This window comes from Pagrus pagrus (assembly GCF_965226575.1).
Source record: "Pagrus pagrus genome assembly, chromosome: 21".
Taxonomy (NCBI): domain Eukaryota; kingdom Metazoa; phylum Chordata; class Actinopteri; order Spariformes; family Sparidae; genus Pagrus; species Pagrus pagrus.
The window spans coordinates 25,973,227-25,992,724 of NC_140208.1; the positions used below are offsets into that span (position 1 = coordinate 25,973,227).

General features: G+C 38.2%; 1 protein-coding gene across 1 annotated transcript in view; it reads right to left on the reverse strand.

Moving 5' to 3' along the window:
* Positions 1-12,781: 12,781 nt before the first annotated feature.
* The window catches only part of LOC311250695 (formin-2-like), a 50,306-nt gene continuing 43,589 nt past the window's right edge, over positions 12,782-19,498 (reverse strand). The window contains exons 14-19 of the mRNA XM_084342632.1: positions 19,298-19,418; positions 18,892-18,984; positions 16,701-16,752; positions 16,025-16,174; positions 15,704-15,785; positions 12,782-15,344 (exon numbers count right to left, since the gene is read on the reverse strand). Coding sequence (XP_084198758.1) covers positions 15,318-15,344; positions 15,704-15,785; positions 16,025-16,174; positions 16,701-16,752; positions 18,892-18,984; positions 19,298-19,418 — 525 coding nt within the window. The 3' untranslated portion in view covers positions 12,782-15,317. The remainder of the gene's footprint in view (positions 15,345-15,703; positions 15,786-16,024; positions 16,175-16,700; positions 16,753-18,891; positions 18,985-19,297; positions 19,419-19,498) is intronic.

Sequence of the window (19,498 nt, forward strand, 5' to 3'; positions counted from 1 at the left end):
CAAATTAGATCTATGAGGTTTTATTATTCATCAGACAACTCACCAGCATGGAAAGATATTGAATTGTTTTCTTTAAAGCCTCAGCTACCAGCATACATATACTCAGATAATCCTAAAAAACTAATTAAAAAAACACAGAACCCCATCGTTAAAAATACGGTTGCCGTATGGTATGATGTGCAAAAATACTTAAAGGAAACACAAACTCTTTTTCAATACAGGCCAATATGGGGAAATAATTATTTCATACCAGGAAGGGATGATGGTGGCTTTAAATTGTGGGCTGACAGAGGATTAAGCTTAATTGGTGACATATTTGATTTAGAGGATGGAAATATCAAATCATTTAGAGAGCTGGTTGATATTTATAATATTCTTCGTAAGCACTTTTTTAAATACCTACAGCCCAGAAGCTTTATAGGTTCTATTCAAAAGCAAGTTGTCAACATTCCTTCTTTATCTTTACTAGAGAAAGTTTTAATTAAGAACCCTCTAGATAGGGGAATCATATCAGAAGTGTACACTTTGTTGTTGACTAACTCACTGGAATCCACAGAATCTAAGTTTAAAGCATGGAAAAATGATTTACAGGGCGAACTGACAATTGAAGAATGGTACAAGGCATGTAGGAGGGCTCAAACTCAAACTACCAATACAAGAATGGTACTCCTGCAATACAACTGGCTAATGAGAGTGTATTACACACCAGAAAAACTGAACAAATTTAACTGTAATTTTCCAGATTTATGTATCAAATGCGGTAAAGAGAAAGGAACACTCTTTCATTGCATTTGGATTAAGGAGTTTTGGTCAGATGTGAGTCGTATAATTCAGGAGATACTTTTAATTCATAAAGCAGTAGATCCTAGATTCTTCATTCTTGGTATCTATCCAAAGGGACATAAATTCAAACGTAGAGAACAGAGATTTATAGACTTGTGTCTTTTACATGCCAAAAGATGAATAGCATTAACTTGGAAAAGCCCCCATAGACCAAGTATTGGACAGTGTCTTAAGGAAATGTCAAGATGTTTACCTTTGGAAAAAATCACATACACAATTAAAGATAAGCAAGAACAGTTTCAACACATTTGGGGCCCATTTATAAATTTTCTCAGAGAAGGACTTATCTAGTACGTTGGACATAGCAGGGGGAGTTTAGTCATTATTACCTCTGCAATTGGACTAATTCTTTACTGATACTTACAAAACATCTTATGGTACATGATGTAGGTTTTTAGGAGTTGCCTCCATGGTGCAATTGTTTTTTGTTTCTTTTTCTTTTTTGTTCTCTGTTTTTGCTGTTGATATTGTTTAATCAAGCAGGCTATATTTTACCCTTTTTTATTTATATATTTACAATCCTGTCTATGTTTATTGTTGTTATACATGTTTTTTTGAAAAAATGGACTCTCATGGACATTCATACATATCTAATGTTCCTCCTATTTCTGATATGTTTGAAAATTCAATAAACAGATTGTTGAAAAAAAAAAAAAACAAAAAAAAAAAAACTGCCACAGCTTTTACACAGAAGGCATTATAACACTTTAGCCAGCTACTCCACAGGTGTCACACTAAAACAAGTCCGTGTGGAAACAAACACAACATAACAATACTATTGTTACATCCTTTTTCAGTTCCTTTGAAGTGTGATCCCTTATTCAACAGCATAACTTCTAAACATCACATAACTATATACAATGTCACTTCCTTTGAATCATATGTTAACAATAAACTCTATTATCAACTAAAAGTTTTTTCCTTATCCATGTTGAAAATAAAATCTTCTCCCAGTGACATTTCAGGACAATACTTGAACAAACATGTCTCAATGATTTCAACATTTTCTCTCCCAATACTATACATTTTTTTTTTAAAAATTCTCCACTATTGTCCTGTTGTTGATTTTTCTTTTTTTTTTTCTTTTGCCAGTGTTTTTGTTTCACACCTTTTACCACAGTTCAGCCTGCATAGTCCTTCAGGTACCTTGGCCTCACAACTGTTCGACCCGATTTGGTAGTGACAGTCTGTTGTGTGTCACCCACGACTCTGTCAGGGGTTGCCACAGTCTCTGGTGTTGTGTGAGTGTCAACAGTCACTGTTTGGTTTGACACACTGGGTTCTGTGCCCTGGACCCGTCTAAGGTGACGTTGATTCCTCCGAAGAACACTGCCAGTATCCAGCTGTACCGCGTAGGACCTGTGGTCCACAGGATTCACCACTGTAGCCTTTCTCCAGACCGTGTGGGGCTCGAAAGGCTGTATTCTAACACGGTCTCCCCGTTTCAGTGTGTCCATGTCCTTGGCTGTCCTGTTGAAGTATTCAGCTTGTCTCATCTGCCTGTCAATCCTTTCTTGTGTCATATGTTTCACCTCTGGCTGCAGAAGACTATCCCTCGTTGGTAGTAGGGTCCTGGTTCTCCTACTCAGCAATCTCTGAGCTGGACTTGTCTTTAGTCCTTGAGTTGGTGTGTTGCGGTGATCCCTGCCTTGGCTTTCATCATCAGTCGTTTTGCCGTTTTCACAGCAGACTCTGCCATCCTGTTGCTTTGTGGGTATCCAGGAGATGAAGTTCTGTGCTGGAACTCCCACAGCTGACGGAACCACTGGAACTCTTGGGAAGTGTACTGTGGCCCATTATCTGAAACAACTATATCTGTGTTACGGCCCCCGCCGTTCATGTTTGTACTTTGGGGCCTCATATTAGTTATGTTGTAGGGTTTTTCTCATCTGCTGTTTTCAGGCGGAGTGAGCGCTCCTGTTTTTTCCACCATCTCTGCCTGATTGACAGGTCCCGCCTCCTGCCGCCAGCCATTGGTCCCCCGCAGCTGCAGCCAGTGAGCCTGACGAGCGGGCAACATGAAATCCAACTCATATACCGGTGTTTCAGACAGCAAAGGGGGAAGTCACTGCGCAGTGTGACTCTCCTCCTCGTGTCTGTGTTCTGAGCTTAGTTTCCAATCATGTGTAGACAACTTCTGGCTGTAGTCTTATAGTGTGTTATCCTTTTGCTGTGCCTAGGCACTTATTTTTCGTTAACCCAAACTTTGTAAATAGCACTTTCTGCACGTGTAATTTTTCGTTGGTTGAGAAGCAGTAAGGGTGTAACCACCATTTATTTTGATCCACCTTTTTCTCCTGTTTTTTTGTTAATTTAGGGAGTTAGGTTAGTGATTGTAATTTTATTTGTTCTTTTGTTTCCTCCCAGGGCAAGTAAGACTGGTCGAGAAGATAGTAACTTTTGTTTGTTGTTTTGGCCTCGGTGCACCCCGAAGAGAAGCTTCATTTTGTTTTCTATGAAATATTTGGTTTTGGCTTTGTCAAGCCTAGTGTAACATCATTGTTCTTCCCAAACTGATAACAATAAATTATCACTTTTTTTGTTACAAACATCACCTCATTTATGTTGCGCCTCTGATCCCCTAGTCTACGGGCAAAGTGAGCCTTAGGCTTCTTTATCACAGTACTTGACTTAGTGTCTGGTAAGTAGTTGATTTCCCAAAAGTTGGAATAGTAGTTGACTGTAATGAGGTAGTCTTTGTTGTCATAAGTAAACAAATGTGTACCAACCTTGGCCCACGGCCTACTTGGTACCTCATGTGGGTGTAATGTCTCTTTTTGTTGTTTTGTGTCAACTGATCTGCAAATGTCACATTTTGCTATGAATGTCTTAATATGTTCATTCATTCCCTGCCAGTAGACACATTCTCTCGCACACCTGAGGCATCCCTCCACCCCCAGGTGAGTGGAGTGAATACGGCGGGTGATCTCATGTCTGAGTGTGTCTGGGATAACAGCTCTCTCTCCTCTGAAGATGATTCCATCCTGAACGAGTAGTAGTGCATGATGTCCATCGGTGCTTCTTTCTTATTTTGTGGCCATATTTTGTCTTCTCGGGTAGCAGAGCAGATTTTGCTTAGTCTCTCTTCTGAGATAGGTAGGTAATCCACCATGTTGACCGTCTCTATCTCAGCTTCCACTGACCCTGTAGTTGAGCTCTCCGGCAAGTATGCTCTGCTCAAGGTATCTGCCAGCAACATGTCACGTCCAGGGACATAGGTCACATCTATGTCATATCTCTGAAGCCTGAGCAGCATTCTTTGTAGTCTCCTGGGTGCGCTCAACAGTGGCTTCTTGACAATGTTCTCTAAAGGCTTATGGTCACTCTGCACCGTCACTTTCTGGCCATAAGTGTGGAAACAAACACAACATAACAATACTATTGTTACAATAGTGTTAGCTATTTTAGTGGGCTTGTTTAACAAACTAGGCTCACCTTTGCCTCTTTGCCCATTTTTGATTTGCCAGGATAAGATGGCGATAGCAGGTAAAGCCCACTTTGCTTCATTCTGACTCTTTAGAAACCTATGGGTGACAGTGGCTCTGTTCACTAATCAATACAGTTAATAGTGGTAACAGGTAAACAAAGGCTTGTCCAATCTCTGTAGTGTGCCTCATTTCCTTAAAGCAACATTATGTAACTATCTTAAAATAACAGCTTCAAAATCATGTTGATTGTACAGTGTTTTGTAATAGGGTGAATAGTGTCTTCTGCACTATGTAACCAGTGAGGGGGTAGGGTCACAGCGTTACATAGATGTTTACTTCAAGATGCAAGTTTTCAAGACATAACATTGTTATGACGTCATGAGTTTTGTTTGTAGTTAGCACCTACATTACATCTGAGGGGGAGATTTTCTGGGGTATCTGCCTTCCCTGAACGCGTCCTGGGTTTCAACACAGGAGATTAATCAGTGCCGGCCCAGACTAAATTGGTGCCCTAGGCAAGATTTTAGCTGGCGCCCCCTTGCGTCGCATACACTCACACAGAAACTGCATATATGTATTCAATAATTTGCGAAATAATAGTAGTAAAAGCACTGGTAAAAAATAGTATTTCTTTTATTTTTTTTCTCCCCCTGTTTGCGCTGCCCCCCGTGGTTGATAGCGCTCTTAGCATTCGCCTATACAGCCTATGCCAAGGGCCGGCTCTGAGATTAATGATAAACTTTTGGTAAGAACAAAACATTTGCACACCAAAACATGTAAGTGTAGGGACCAGGCTGTTATGGTTTAAAGAAAAAAGGACCAAAATGCAAGACACAAGGAGACAGGCAGGTAAATGAACAAAAAGCTGTAAACTAAAGTCCATAAAATACAAAATACAAACTCCAAGCATGCATAAAAAAATGCATAAAACTATGAGAATGAATGGTCAAGAATTTGCAGAAAAAGCTGATTTTTTTCAAAAGCTGAAAAGGCAGAAAGGCTGAAAAGTAATAGGTTGAAAGAGCTTAAAAAGCTGAACAGTTTGATAGTTGAACAGTTTCTCTAGCTGAACATGAAGCTGAATATTTGAAAAAGCTGAAAAGGTTGAAAAGCTGAAAGTAATAGGCTGAAAGAGCTTAGAAAGCTGAACATGAAGCTGAATACTTGAAAAAGCTGAAAAGGCAATGCTGAATATTTGAAAGAGATGAAAATGTTGAAATGCTGAAAAGTACAAGGTTGAAAGAGTTTAAAAAGCTGAACATTTTTGATAATTGAATGGTTTCTATAGCTGAACATGAAGCTGAATATTTTATTAGCTGAACAGTTTCTCTAGCTGAACATGAAGCTGAATATTTGAAAAAGCTGAAAAGGTTGAAAAGCTGAGAAGTACAAGGTTGAAACAGCTTAAAAAGCTAAACATTTTGATAGTTGAAGAGTTTCTCTAGCTGAACATGAAGCTGAATACTTGAAAAAGCTGAAAAGGTTGAAAAGCTGAAAGTAATAGGGGAAAAATTGGGAATGGGAAAAAATTTTGGTTTTAGTTTTGAAAAAGCTGAATATTTGAAAAAGTTGAAAAGCTAAAAAGCTGAGCGTAGTAGCTGAGCGAAATTTGAGAAATTCCCCATAAGGATGAATGGGGAAAATTTTGCAGAAAAAGCTGAATATTTCCAAAAGTATAATAGATAGAAATGCCAAATTGACACGACATCATGTCCGTAATGAGCTGAACATTTTGATAGTTGAATGGTTTCTGTAGCACAAAATTTGAAGGAGTTCAAAAGAGCCAAAAAACGTACGGAATCATGAATAATAACTAGAAAAATTGTATTTCCTGCGAAAATACAGTGTGAATGCTGACGGCTGAAGTGATTTCGCAAAAGCTGCTGAATGTGCTGGAAAACACTTGCCTAATGCATAAAAAATGCATAGAAACTATGAGAATGAATGGTCAAGAATTTGCATAAAAAGCTAATTTTTCAAAAGCTGAAAAGGCAGAAAGGCTGAAAAGTAATAGGCTGAAAGAGCTTAAAAAGCTGAACAGTTTGAGAGTTGAACGGTTTCTATAGCTGAACATGAAGCTGAATACTTGAAAAAGCTGTAGAGGCAGAAAGCTGAATATTTGAGAGCTTAAAAAGTTGAAAAGCTGAAAAGTACAAGGTTGAAAGAGCTTAAAAAGCTTAAGATTTTGATAGTTGAATGGTTTCTATGGCTGAACATAAAGCTGAATATTTGAAAAAGCTGAAAAGGTTGAAAAGCTGAACAGTTTGACAGCCAAACAGTTTCTGTAGCTGCACATATGCTGGAGCAGTAGCAGAACCAAAGCTGAAAATGTCCCCATAAGAATGAATGGGAAAACACCTCCCAAACAGCTGCAGGTTTAGAAAAAAGTGTAATGGTTATGGCCAAAATATGTATACAGTGAGTAACAGGGGACATTGCTGAACCATGTGATGTGTTTTTTATTTCTGTAGAGTGAAAAATGAGGGCACAAGAGTGAGAGACAAAACCGGTACCGTCTGCTCCACTCCAGAGATTTAGGCTCAAAGTTAACACTGCGCCTTATGGTGGAGTTGCTGGAGTGCTTGCCGCTCAAGGACTACTACAGCCAAAAGTTTAAGTCCTACATCTGAAATAAGACAATCATCTGAAAGCCAACAGGATTTCCTACATTTCTATGTATATACTGTCTATGTGAAGTAAAAGCTGTGGGACCCAAATCAAGCTGAAGAGAGCTTTTTCTAAACTTTTTCCAGCTGCTCTCCACTCTAGCGATGATGTTCCGCACTCTAGCTCACGCAATACACACCCATTATAAACCCAGAAGACGAGCTAAAAATCCTTCAAACTAAAACTGTGATTATTTCAAAACTGTAAAAGATTTTCAAAAACTGAAAAACAAGTTCAATAGTTCAAGGTCTTGTGAATAGTTTAAAGTTGGAATGGTGTCTCTAGCTCAAAGTATGAGGGAGCAGAAGAGGTTGAAAGTGGATGAGTTTTGAGGAGGATTTTCCCATTTGTTTCCATGTTACATTTTTTTTTTGAAAAAGCTGAATATTTGAAAAAGTTGAAAAGCTAAAAAGCTGAAAAGCACAAGGCTGAAAGAGCTTAAAAAGCTGAACATTTTGATAGTTGAATGGTTTCTATAGCTGAACGTATGCTGAAGTAGTAGCAGAGCGAAATTGGAGAAATTCCCCATAAGGATGAATGGGGAAAATTTTGCAGAAAAGGCTGAATATTTCCAAAAATATAATAGATAGAAACGCCAAATTGACACGACATCATGTCCGTAATGAGCTGAACATGTTGATAGTTGAATGGTTTCTGTAGCTCAAAATTTGTAGGAGTAGTAGCGAGCCAAAAAACGTACGGAAGAAGAATAATAAGAACTAGAAAAATTGTACTGCGAAAATACAGTGTGAATGCTGATTGCTGAAGTGATTTTGCAAAATCTGCTGAATGTACTGGAAAACACTTGCCTAATCCACAAAACATGCATAAAACTATGAGAATGAATAGTCAAGAATTTGCAGGAAAAGCTGATTTTTTCAAAAGCTGAAAAGGCAGAAAAGCTGAACATTTTGATAGCTGAACAGTTTCTCTAGCTGAACATGAAACTGAATACTTGAAAAAGCTGAAAAGGCAGAAAACTGAATATTTGAAAAGGATGAAAAGGTTGAAAAGCTAAAAAGTACAAGGTTGAAAGAGCTTATAAAGCTGAATATTTTGATAGTTGAATGGTTTCTATAGCTGAACATAAAGCTGAATATTTTGATAGTTGAATGGTTTCTATAGCTGAACATGAAGTTGAATATTTTGATAGTTGAATGGTTTCTATAGCTGAACATAAAGCTGAATATTTGAAAAAGCTGAAAAGGTTGAAAAGCTGAAAGTAATAGTCTGAAAGAGCTTAAAAAGCTGAACAGTTTGACAGCTTAACAGTTTTCTAGCTGAACATGAAGCTGAATATTTTGATAGTTGAACAGTTTCTCTAGCTGAACATGAAGCTGAATACTTGAAAAAGCTGAAAAGGCAGAAAGCTGAATATTTGAAACAGCTGAAAAGGTTTAAAAGCTGAAAAGGTTTAAAAGCTGAAAGTAATAGGCTGAAAGAGCTTAAAAAGCTGAACAGTTTGACAGCCAAACAGTTTCTGTAGCTGCACATACAGTATGCTGGAGCAGTAGCAGAACCAAAGTTGAAAATGTCCCTATAAGAATGAATGGGAAAACGCGTCCCTAACACCTGCAAGTTTTGAAAAAAATGTAGTGGTTATCGCCCAAATATGTATATTTTCAGTACGAGGAGACATTGCTGAACACTGTGATGTGTTTTTTATTTCTGTTGAGTGAAAAATGAGGGCACAACAGAAATTCCCCATAAGGATGAATGGGAAAAATTTTGCAGAAAAGGCTGAATATTTCCAAAAGTATATTAGATAGAAATGCCAAATTGACACGCCATCATGTCCTTAATGAGCTGAACATTTTGATAGTTGAATGGTTTCTGTAGCACAAAATTTGTAGGAGTAGTAGCGAGCCAAAAAACGTACGGAAGAAGAAAAATAATAACTTTAACTAGAAAAATTATTTTCTAGTTAATTTATAGGTCTTTCAATATTTTCTATTATTAGTGTGAATGCTGTGTCAGCATTCACACTAATAAATTCCAGAAGAACAATAGTGTGAAAAGCATTCACACTAACTAGAAAAATTGTATTTCCTGCGAAAATACAGTGTGAATGCTGATGGCTGAAGTGATTTCGGAAATCTGCTGAATGTACTGCTGGAAATGTATAAAACTATGAGAATGAATGGTCAAGATTTTGCAGAAAAAGCTGAAAAGTACAAGGCTGAATGGGTTGAAAAAGCCTAAGATTTTGATGGTTGGACAGTTCCTCTAGCTGAACATAAAGCTGAATATTTTGATTGTTGAACAGTTTCTCTAGCTGAACATAAAGCTGAATATTTGAAAAAGCTGAAAAGGTTGAAAAGCTGAAAAGTAATAAACTGAAAGAGCTCAAAGCTGAATATTTTGGTTGTTGAACAGTTTCTCTAGCTGAACATAAAGCTGAATATTTGAAAAAGCTGAAAAGGTTGAAAAGCTGAAAAGTAATAAACTGAAAGAGCTCAAAGCTGAATATTTTGGTTGTTGAACAGTTTCTCTAGCTGAACATAAAGCTGAATATTTGAAAAAGCTGAAAAGGCAGAAAGCTGAATATTTAAAAAAGCTGAAAAGGTTGAAAAGCTGAAAAGTAATAAACTGAAAGAGCTCAAAGCTGAATATTTTGATAGTTGAACAGTTTCTCTAGGTGAACATAAAGCTGAATATTTTGATAGTTGACAATTTCTCTAGATGAACATAAAGCTGAATATTTTGATAGTTGAAAAGTTTCTAAGCTGAATATTTTGATAGTTAAACAGTTTCTCTAGCTGAACATAAAGCTGAATATTTTGATAGTTGAACAGTTTCTCTAGCTGAACATAAAGCTGAATATTTTGAAGGTTGAATAGTTTCTCTAGCTGAACATAAAGCTGAATATTTTGAAGGTTGAACAGTTTCTCTAGCTGAACATGAAGCTGAATATTTTGATAGTTGAACAGTTTCTCTAGCTGAACATAAAGCTGAATATTTGGAAAAGCTGAAAAGGCAGAAAGCTGAATATTTGAAAAGGTTGTAAAGCTGAAAGTAAGAGGCTGAAAGAGCTTAAAAAGCTGAACAGTTTGACAGCCAAACAGTTTCTGTAGCTGCACATGTGCTGGAGCAGTAGCAGAACCAAAGTTGAAAATGTCCCCATAAGAATGAATGGGAAAACACCTCCCAAACACCTGCAGGTTTAGAAAAAAGTGTAATGGTTATGGCCAAAATATGTAGACAGTGAGTAACAGGAGACATTGCTGAACCATGTGATGTCTTTTTTATTTCTGTAGAGTGAAAAATGAGGCCGCCAGAGCGAGAGACAAAACCGGTACCGTCTGCTCCACTCCAGAAATTTAGGCTCAAAGTTAACACTGCAGCTTATGGGGGAGTTGCTGGAGTGCTTGTCGCTCAAGGGCTTCTACAGCCAAAAGTATAAGTCCTACATCTGAAATGATCACCTGAAAGCCAACAAGATTTCCTACATTTCTATGTATATATTGTCTATGTGAAGTAAAAGCTGTGGGACCCAAATCAAGCTGAAGAGAGTTTTTTCTAAAGTTTTTGCAGCTGCTCTCCACTCTAGCGATGATGTTCCGCACTCTAGCTCATGCAATACACACCCATTATAAACCCAGAAGACGAGCTAAAAATCCTTCAAACTAAAACTGTGATTATTTCAAAACCGTAAAAGATTTAAACATTTTGAAAAACAAGTTCAATAGTTCAAGGTCTTGTGAATAGTTTAAAGTTGGAATGGTGTCTCTAGCTCAAAGTATGAGGGAGCAGAAGAGGTTGAAAGTGGATGAGTTTTGAGGAGGATTTGAGGATTTTCCCATTTGTTTCCATGTTAAATTTTTTTTTGAAAAAGCTGAATATTTGAAAAAGTTGAAAAGCTAAAAAGCTGAAAAGAACAAGGCTGAAAGAGCTTAAAAAGCTGAACATTTTGATAGTTGAACGGTTTCTATAGCTGAATGTATGCTGAAGTAATAGCAGAATGAAATTTGAAAAAATCCCCATAAGGATGAATGGGAAAAAATTTTGGTTTTAGTTTTGAAAAAGCTGAATATTTGAAAAAGTTGAAAAGTTAAAAAGCTGAAAAGTAACAGGGTGAAAGAGCATAAATAGCTGAACATTTTGATAGTTTAACGGTTTCTATAGCTGAACGTATGCTGAAGTAGTAGTAGAGCGAAATTTGAGAAATTCCCCATAAGGATGAATGGGGAAAATTTTGCAGAAAAAGCTGAATATTTCCAAAAGTATGAAAGATAGAAAAAAGAAAAATGGAAGCCATCATGTCCTTAACGAGCTGAACGTTTTGATAGTTGAATGGTTTCTGTAGCTCAAAATTTGTAGGAGGAGAAGTGAGCCAAAAAACGTACGGAAGCAGGAATAATAAAAAGAAAAAAAACTTTAATAAATTCCAGAAGAACAATAGTGTGAATGCTGTGTCAGCATTCACACTAAATATGGACTTAACTAACAGGGGACGAGGTGCAGGTGGAGAGACACTAGGAACAGGGCAGTGCTAACGAGGAATATGTAAAACCAGTGTGGGGGTAAATCAAACAGGGGAAGAGCATAGATGGGAAAGTGAACAATGAGGGTGCATTTCGCGAATCGTATACTATACACGTAAATGTGCTTTCATCTGCAAATGCCATGCCTGTTATTCTGTCAAATGAGCTGTCAAATGTGTGTGCTCTCTTGGCTTTGTTTATTGGGACATACTAAATCTTGTATCATACATACTACCATAGTAGTATGGTAGTATGGGTATTGGAATGCAGGGCCGGAACACAGACAAGCAAGAAGTGGAAAGTGACAAAGGGACACAAGAGGATACATAACTACAAAATAAAACAGGAAATAACCATGAACCAGGTTTTAAAATACTGGAATTCCCCTGTAAGTACCTCCCCCAGATACAGTGGCTTGCGAAAGTATTCATACCCCTTGAACTTTTCCACATTTTGTCACGTTACAACCACATACCTAAATTTATTTTATTGGGATTTTATGTGATAGACCAACACAAAGTGGTGCATAATTGTGAAGTGGAAGGAAAATTATAATTTAGACTTTAGACTTTTATTCATCCCACATCGGGGAAAATCACTTGTGACAGTAGCAGGTAGACTGACATACAATAAGTACAAGAGCAGGTAGACAGACATATAGTAAGTACAAGGGACATTAAACAAGTAGACTTAACTTGCACTTCTTATGGCTTTGTTTCAACAATGGCTTTCATCTTGCCACTCTTCCATAAAGGCCCGATTTGTGGAGTGCACGACTATTAGTTGTCCTGTGGACAGATTCTCCCACCTGAGCAGTGGATCTCTGCAGCTCCTCCAGAGTTACCATGGGCCTCTTGGCTGCTTCTCTGATCAATGCTCTCCTTGCCCGGCCTGTCAGTTTAGGTGGACTGCCATGTCTTGGTAGGTTTGCAGTTGTGCCATACTCTTTCCATTTTCGGATTATGGATTGAACAGTGCTCCGTGAGATGTTCAAAGCTTGGGATATTTTTTCATAACCTAACCCTGCTTTAAACTTTAAACTCCACTACTTTATCCCTGACCTGTCTGGTGTGTTCCTTGGGCTTCATGATGCTGTTTGTTCACTAATGTTCTCTAACAAACCTCTGAGGCCTTCACAGAACAGCTGTATTTATACTGAGATTAGATTACACACAGGTGGGCTGAATACTTTTGCACGCCACACTTTTCAGTTTTTTATTTGTAAAACAAATTGAAAATCTAGCAATATTACTGTTGTCTACTTAAAGGAGTGTTCCTCATAAATCTCCCAGCCTGGACAGTGACGTCTCAGTCACATCCATGATTTTATCACAATGAAATATTGCATAAAAACCAAAATAATGCAGAATTCATTCTCTTTATTTTACATAAATTACACTGCTCCCATCACCCAATGCATCCTCTTCATATACATGTATACATAAACATTTATTGCACATGAAACTGTTACAACATATTCAAGTTCCTGTTGACAGTATCATGCTGGCCAGCAGAGGACATCAATGAAAGAAACACAAAATGTGTCTCACATTCAATTTTTTTTTCAAACAATTTATTACTTTACATTGATAAAGCCATTAGTTCTGCAACAAAATGTCATAGCAGTAATCCAGTGCACTAAACACATTCTTAATCACATAGCATTCAACCATAAAGATGTGATCAACCAGATGATGAGAACATTCACACATACGCACACACACACACATACACACACACTTATATGTGGTATATGACATGGCCTATCATTGAACATACATTAAAATTACACATGTAAGTTTACAGTGACATTCGTCTCCTGCCCATCAATACTGCTGTACAAATGCATACTGAGTTTGATTAAATCTGATTGGACGGTCAGGATGTAGAATCACAAACAGCTGTGTGGTAGTGTGTAAAAGTCCATGACTGACATCCGGCATAAATAAGATTTCTGTGGCTTTTCATCACATCAGTTTGAAGTTGTTCTCAGTAATATTTGTACATGATCACCAGAATATATCACACAGTGTCCAGATCACACAGTTTCCAGAGTCAAGTGCTGCTAATCAATGCCAGTCACTCTTGTCCTTTTTTACTTCAATGGCTGCTAATATTTCAAGATATCTCTACAAGCAAGTGGGCCCGGCTCTGTGTATTAGCTGGGAATGAAAAAAAAACAAACAATTAAATATCTCCAATCTTCATACCAAAGCTGCACAACCTTAGAAATATTTAATCTTTTAAATCTTTAAATCAGAAAACACATAATAATGAACAATCGTGCCGATATCTGATGATGACCAAATCTTTTGGAGAATATCAAAATATTAGGGCTGTAAAAAAGAGAAGATGACAACCTAACATGAGGCAGATTTGTAACCACTGAGTAACAGCCATTTCATTTTATGCTAAAGAAGTGCCACTTCCATTTGGTTGCAATTGTCCAGTGTATTAAACGTCTATGACCATTTACGGTGAATAATCTAAACCAACAACATATAGGCCAGTCAGAATATAGCATAAAACAAAAGCATTTCTATATGGGGTGATTTGCAACTGGATCAAAACAGTAAGTGTGTGGAAAAAAGCTGTTTTCCAAAACCTTTTTTGTTTTGTTTTTTCAACTACAACACACAAATGATGAAATGACACACGTGTCTGCATTTTTGTGCTTGGACAGATCCATCAGTTTTACTGCAGATGAACACTGTCGTGTTCTAGTAGAGTTTTGTCTTACAGCCTCACATCTTTCTGAGCATTATGCTGTTATCTCCATTGTTCTAAGCCCAGTGCAATGGGTTTCTTACGTTCACAGTAACCCATTGCCCACTCATCACCCCCATGCAGATGACGTGTCATCGTCCACAAAATATTTCTGTTTTGCTGTGAAGCTCCAGAAATGTTTCGTGGACTACGAAGCGTCAACCGACTTTCCATCAGGATGGGGGTGAGGAGATAACTCTTTTTACTGTTTGAATATATGATATGAAAAAAATGGGTCTTATATAATATTTATGTGGTGTGGTGTTAAAATCTGTTTCCAAATTGTTATTCAATGTTGCTAGTGTAGAGTCCAAGATTCAAATCCAAAGATAACATCCCACACGCAACCAATTCACAGGAAATGATGCATTCGTGTACTGGAAGTGACAAAAGAGACAAAAGCAGGGGCATGCATTCTTCATGTGATGTGGAAAATAACATTTGATCCTGACTTCAGTATGACCATATCTGAAGACACAGTGTCTTGTTTCATCAAAACAACATGACAGTATTAATGCTATCATCGCACATTTATACCTACCAAAGGTGTGTTTGCTGCCCCAAGTGGTCAATAATGATGTACAGAACTCTGGGCCTTTTTTTTCATTTTTTTCAGTAGCACTGAAGGCTTGCCAGTGCTGTCTTCATCACATCGCATCTTACTGAGCATGTTGTCTGTTTATGGAGATGAACAGGGAGTAAGTGATCAACATTTTTATTGCTCCTTGAAACAGTGTAGGCTTACTGTTGCCTTTACCATCCTGCTGATAAGTCACACATTCATTATTTTATAAATGTAGGCATACGGGCTGCACAGACAGTCTGCTGTTAATACAGCTGATGTGTACTGTATAATGTGTCAGAGTTGTGGTGACATGATTCCTTGAGGGATCTGACAGCTGTATAGGACTGCGACGTAAGGCAACAGGCTGACAGAGCAGGCAAAACTGAAAAAATAAATGAATGAATTAAACAAGAAGTCAAGAGTAGGCTCAGCTGCACTTTCAGTACACAAGTTCACATTTGAACTGTCCCTTCTTCTTTCTCTTCTGTCTTCTTCTTACTCTTTTGTCTTTGACTCACTGCTGGTGCCCAAAGTCGGGAAGACAATCGTTTCAAGTCCGCTGATTCAAATCTTCATGCCAAGCTTGGCTTTCTGTGGACAGGACACATCATACGGGGTAAGTGCATTACACCTGTGTATCAATTTACTATGAACAGCGCAAAGTTACATAAGAGAAGGGAATTTAAAATGAAAATCTGTTTTCATTTCAAGGTGAAATGAATCAACAATTAGTATTAATAACACTAATTTATTAATGAGTATTATAATCATGAAATAAAATGTTACAGATATTTCACAAAGCTGTATTGTCAGTTTTGTTATGTTATGAAGCAGTGGAAATCTAAATTAATTTTAAGACTTTCTCTTCAGTCTTTAGATCAACAAAATGATTGTCTGACCTTGAGGTGCGTAAGGTAAAATAAAAAAACAAGGGTCAAAGGTCAACTTACGATGCCAGAGGCGTGTTTGGGTTTGACGCTGTAGGCAGATTTCTCCTTGGCCTGTCGGAAACACTCCTCTGCTGCTTTTAACCTGCAGAATGTACAATATGATTAGAGTTAATGTGGAAACACCTTAATTAACAACCACAAGAGTAATGGCATGGTGGTAATTCATTTGACTGTTCTTAATGTGGCAGTCTGTGCATTTATTTCAAGTACAGTTTAATATGTCTGAGACACATAAGAAAGAAAGAAAGAAAGAAAGAAAGAAAGAAAGAAAGAGAGAGAGAGAGACAACAGCAGGTTGTAGGTCAGCTTGTGTTACTGTACCTCTCCTTGAGAATGGCTTTGTTCTCCTTCTTCCACTGGTCCTTGAAGTCAGAGGAGAACTCGTGCCAGATGCAGAATACAGTGTTGGGTGAAACCTCCTTCTCTCCTGCCTTGGCCTTCACTGAGAAGAACACTGTGAGCTCCAGGAACCTGACAGTACGCAAACATAAGCTTACTTAAAATATGCTTACTTTAAAAACATGACGACATAGAGCCATGGCCATTTTTTATTGACCAATAGACTGGATAATCATGGTGAAATGTCTATGACCTCCCAAGAACACTTGAAAGAACTTTTTGAGGCTGGCATTTGAGTTTAAACTTACAAGAATATTGACTTATACACATCTATAAGGACGTATAGCAAAGACAATCATGGACATATACACTATGCAGTGTACATAGTACATATGTTGTCGTATATCAGATTTATGTATGCTGGGTATTTTGGAAGTTGCTTCTGGCCTGGATGTGGCCTGCTGGCCACCAGTTGAATAGGCCAGATATATGGTAATTTCTATACAAAGGAACAGGGTTGGTCGATGTATGAAGCGTATTGACCACAGTTAGGGTTAGGGTTAGGGTTAGGTAAAGATCATAGCTCTTCTCAGTGTTTACTATTTCTCTTGGCAATGTAAGCAGCTGAAACAAAACGGATAAAGGTGGATGTTCTTACAGTCTGTGAGTGTTGCTCAGTTGAGCTTCCAGAGCCTCCAGTTCACTTTTAGCTGAGAAAGGAGGAAAAATACAGCAGGTCAATACAAAGGAAGAAACATGAGAAAGGACTTGGGTTTGTTGGTACTGCTGCCCAATTGTCCCGTGCACTTTACAGTAATTCCGTGTCAAACACATAGAAATACATTTTCCAGGCTCTGTGGTTAAACAACTCATAATAAAAAAGAGTAATGATGAACGTCACTTGCAATTAGAAGATTTACAGATGTTCTTTTATAGAGACAGCCTTTGGCTCTTTTATGTTATTACATTACAGTATCGCAGTTGGCTACATTGATGTGCCATATCCAGCTTCTATAATACTGTAAGTGCCGCGGGTGTATGTGAAGGAATAAATCAGTCCAAACACATTCTGGGTTTTCCTCATTACTTTTAGTAAGCTCCGGATCACAGCACAGTCAGCTCACGCCACACTTGTCCATCTCTGTCCCAACTCACTCTAACTCTCCTCTCTCTCTTTCCTTCTTCTTGCCTCTTTACTTAACCTATGAGCTAATAGCTGCTTGAACAGCGCCAACTGGCTGAAATATCTGATACCTGAATATCAACTTAACATTACTGTTAACACAATATGTGTCAAGAAGGTTACGGCAATTACATGAGAGCATACTAAATTTATGTCTGTAGCATTACAGTATGTTTAAACATGTGTTTACACCATTTTCACTCTTAAAATACGTCCATGGTTTTTGTCCACAGGCATCATCGGATATTGTATACTAAACAAAATCTTTGTTTCAAGCTATTTGACTGATCAACAGATGGTGGTAACTCACCAAAATCTCTATATAACACTGCGCCAACAACTGCTAGCAAACACGACTGCTACCACATAAGCAAGGATCATTTAAAATATTTAAAATGTTTGCACAGGATGTAATTTCTGCCACTTTGGGTCTCTAAATCAACTGTTTATGGACGAGGTAATGTTTTAAAATTGTATTTATATTATGTTTAATCATGTTCACTGACTTCCTCCCTCTGATTTATTATCTGATGTTTTCCTGGAAGTTATAGTGACAGGGGCCCAAATGAAACGCATCGTTACCTTGAACTACATTATGGATTTCTCCAAGTTGGAACATTGTTGAAACGTTCATTATATCCTAAATTAGGACTGATTAGATCTCAAGGGCGCACACAGTGCGTTTTGGTGGGAAATACTGAATATAAACAGAAATTTTGTTGACAAGAAAACGACACAGAGCACCTTTAAAGGATAAGTACCGTTTTTTACAACCTGGACCTTATTTCTGGCAAAACATATGGTCATTTACTCACCCAGATAACTTTGGTGTCATTCGGCGTCGTTCGGACGAAATTAGATCCAGTGTAGCGGCGATATATCCATATAATGGGAGAGACGGGGCAGCGACACACAGCCTCTATATAACGCATTATCTGCCACGAAACTAGTTCATTTCATCAATATTTTGTTATGAAATGCTAGCGCTATTAGCCTCTGAGTCCGGGCTCGTCTATTGTCAACATCCGGGGTCTGTAGGTTGAGCTACTACCTCTGACCTGGAAGATGTCGTCTCTGAGCTGCGCGCGCACCCGCGACAGCGCGGCTTGTTTACCTGTAGCTGCTACTGCTAGTTTGACCCCGGATGTTGATAACGGACGAGCCCGGACTCAGAGGCTAATAGCGCTAGCATTTCATAACAAAATATTGATATTTATAGTGGCAGATAATGTGTTATAATGTGTTATAAAGAGGCTGAGTGTCGCTGCCCCGTCTCTCCCATTATATGGATATATCGCCGCTACACTGGATCTAACTTCGTCCGAACGACGCCGAATGACACCAAAGTTATCTGGGTGAGTAAATGACCATATGTTTTGCCAGAAATAAGGTCCAGGTTGTAAAAAACGGTACTTATCCTTTAAGTATGTGCAACCAACACACTTGCTTATGGTTATTTAAAGATCGTGAAGGGTGAAAAGGCAAACATTAATTGGAAGTCTGTGACAGGATGTGAACCTCCTCATCCTCACTTTCTGCCTCGCTACACAAAGGGCACACTGTCCTGCATTGGTGCTGAACGATGGCACTGGACAGAAATAATATGGTGCAGATTTGTCCAATATGAAAATAATTCCTTGGGATTATAGGCTGTTTTGTCAGTTACCTTGTGCAAGGAAGTCATCCATCTTGTCTTTGAAAGGCTGCATGTTATCTTCGTCTGAAACCTTGCACACCTTTTCAACTTCAGATGTACATGCTGATAAAATAATGGAGACAGGAATTACCAAGAGCCAAGAGCATTTTGTTTTTCTCCAAATTCAAAGGATATTAGAGTATGGTTAATAAAGCTTTAAGGACCAAACTTTCTCTCACAATATTGGGAATATATCACAGCTTGAAGCCTTGTATTGTATCAAAATACAGCAGACAGATATGCATGGTGAAACTGCGTGCAGTTGAGGTGGAAGTAGCTGCATCTGTGTGTGTGTGTGACTATGAGTGTGAGTGTGAGTGTGTTTGTGTTTGTGTGTGTGTGTGTGTGTGTGTGTGTGTGTGTGTGTGTGTGTTACCTCTCAAGTCCTTCCTGAGTCTAGTTAGGTCTTTCTGAAAGTCTTCAAACTTCATCTGTGAAGCCTGGAAGAGGTCATGAGGCTCAGGGAGTGGGTACACACACGTCTCTCTACCAGCGTCCTGGTGATGGACAGACAAACGACAAAGAAAAAAATTAAATAAATAAGTAAAGGACAAAGTTTCAAGTTTTACCCTCATCT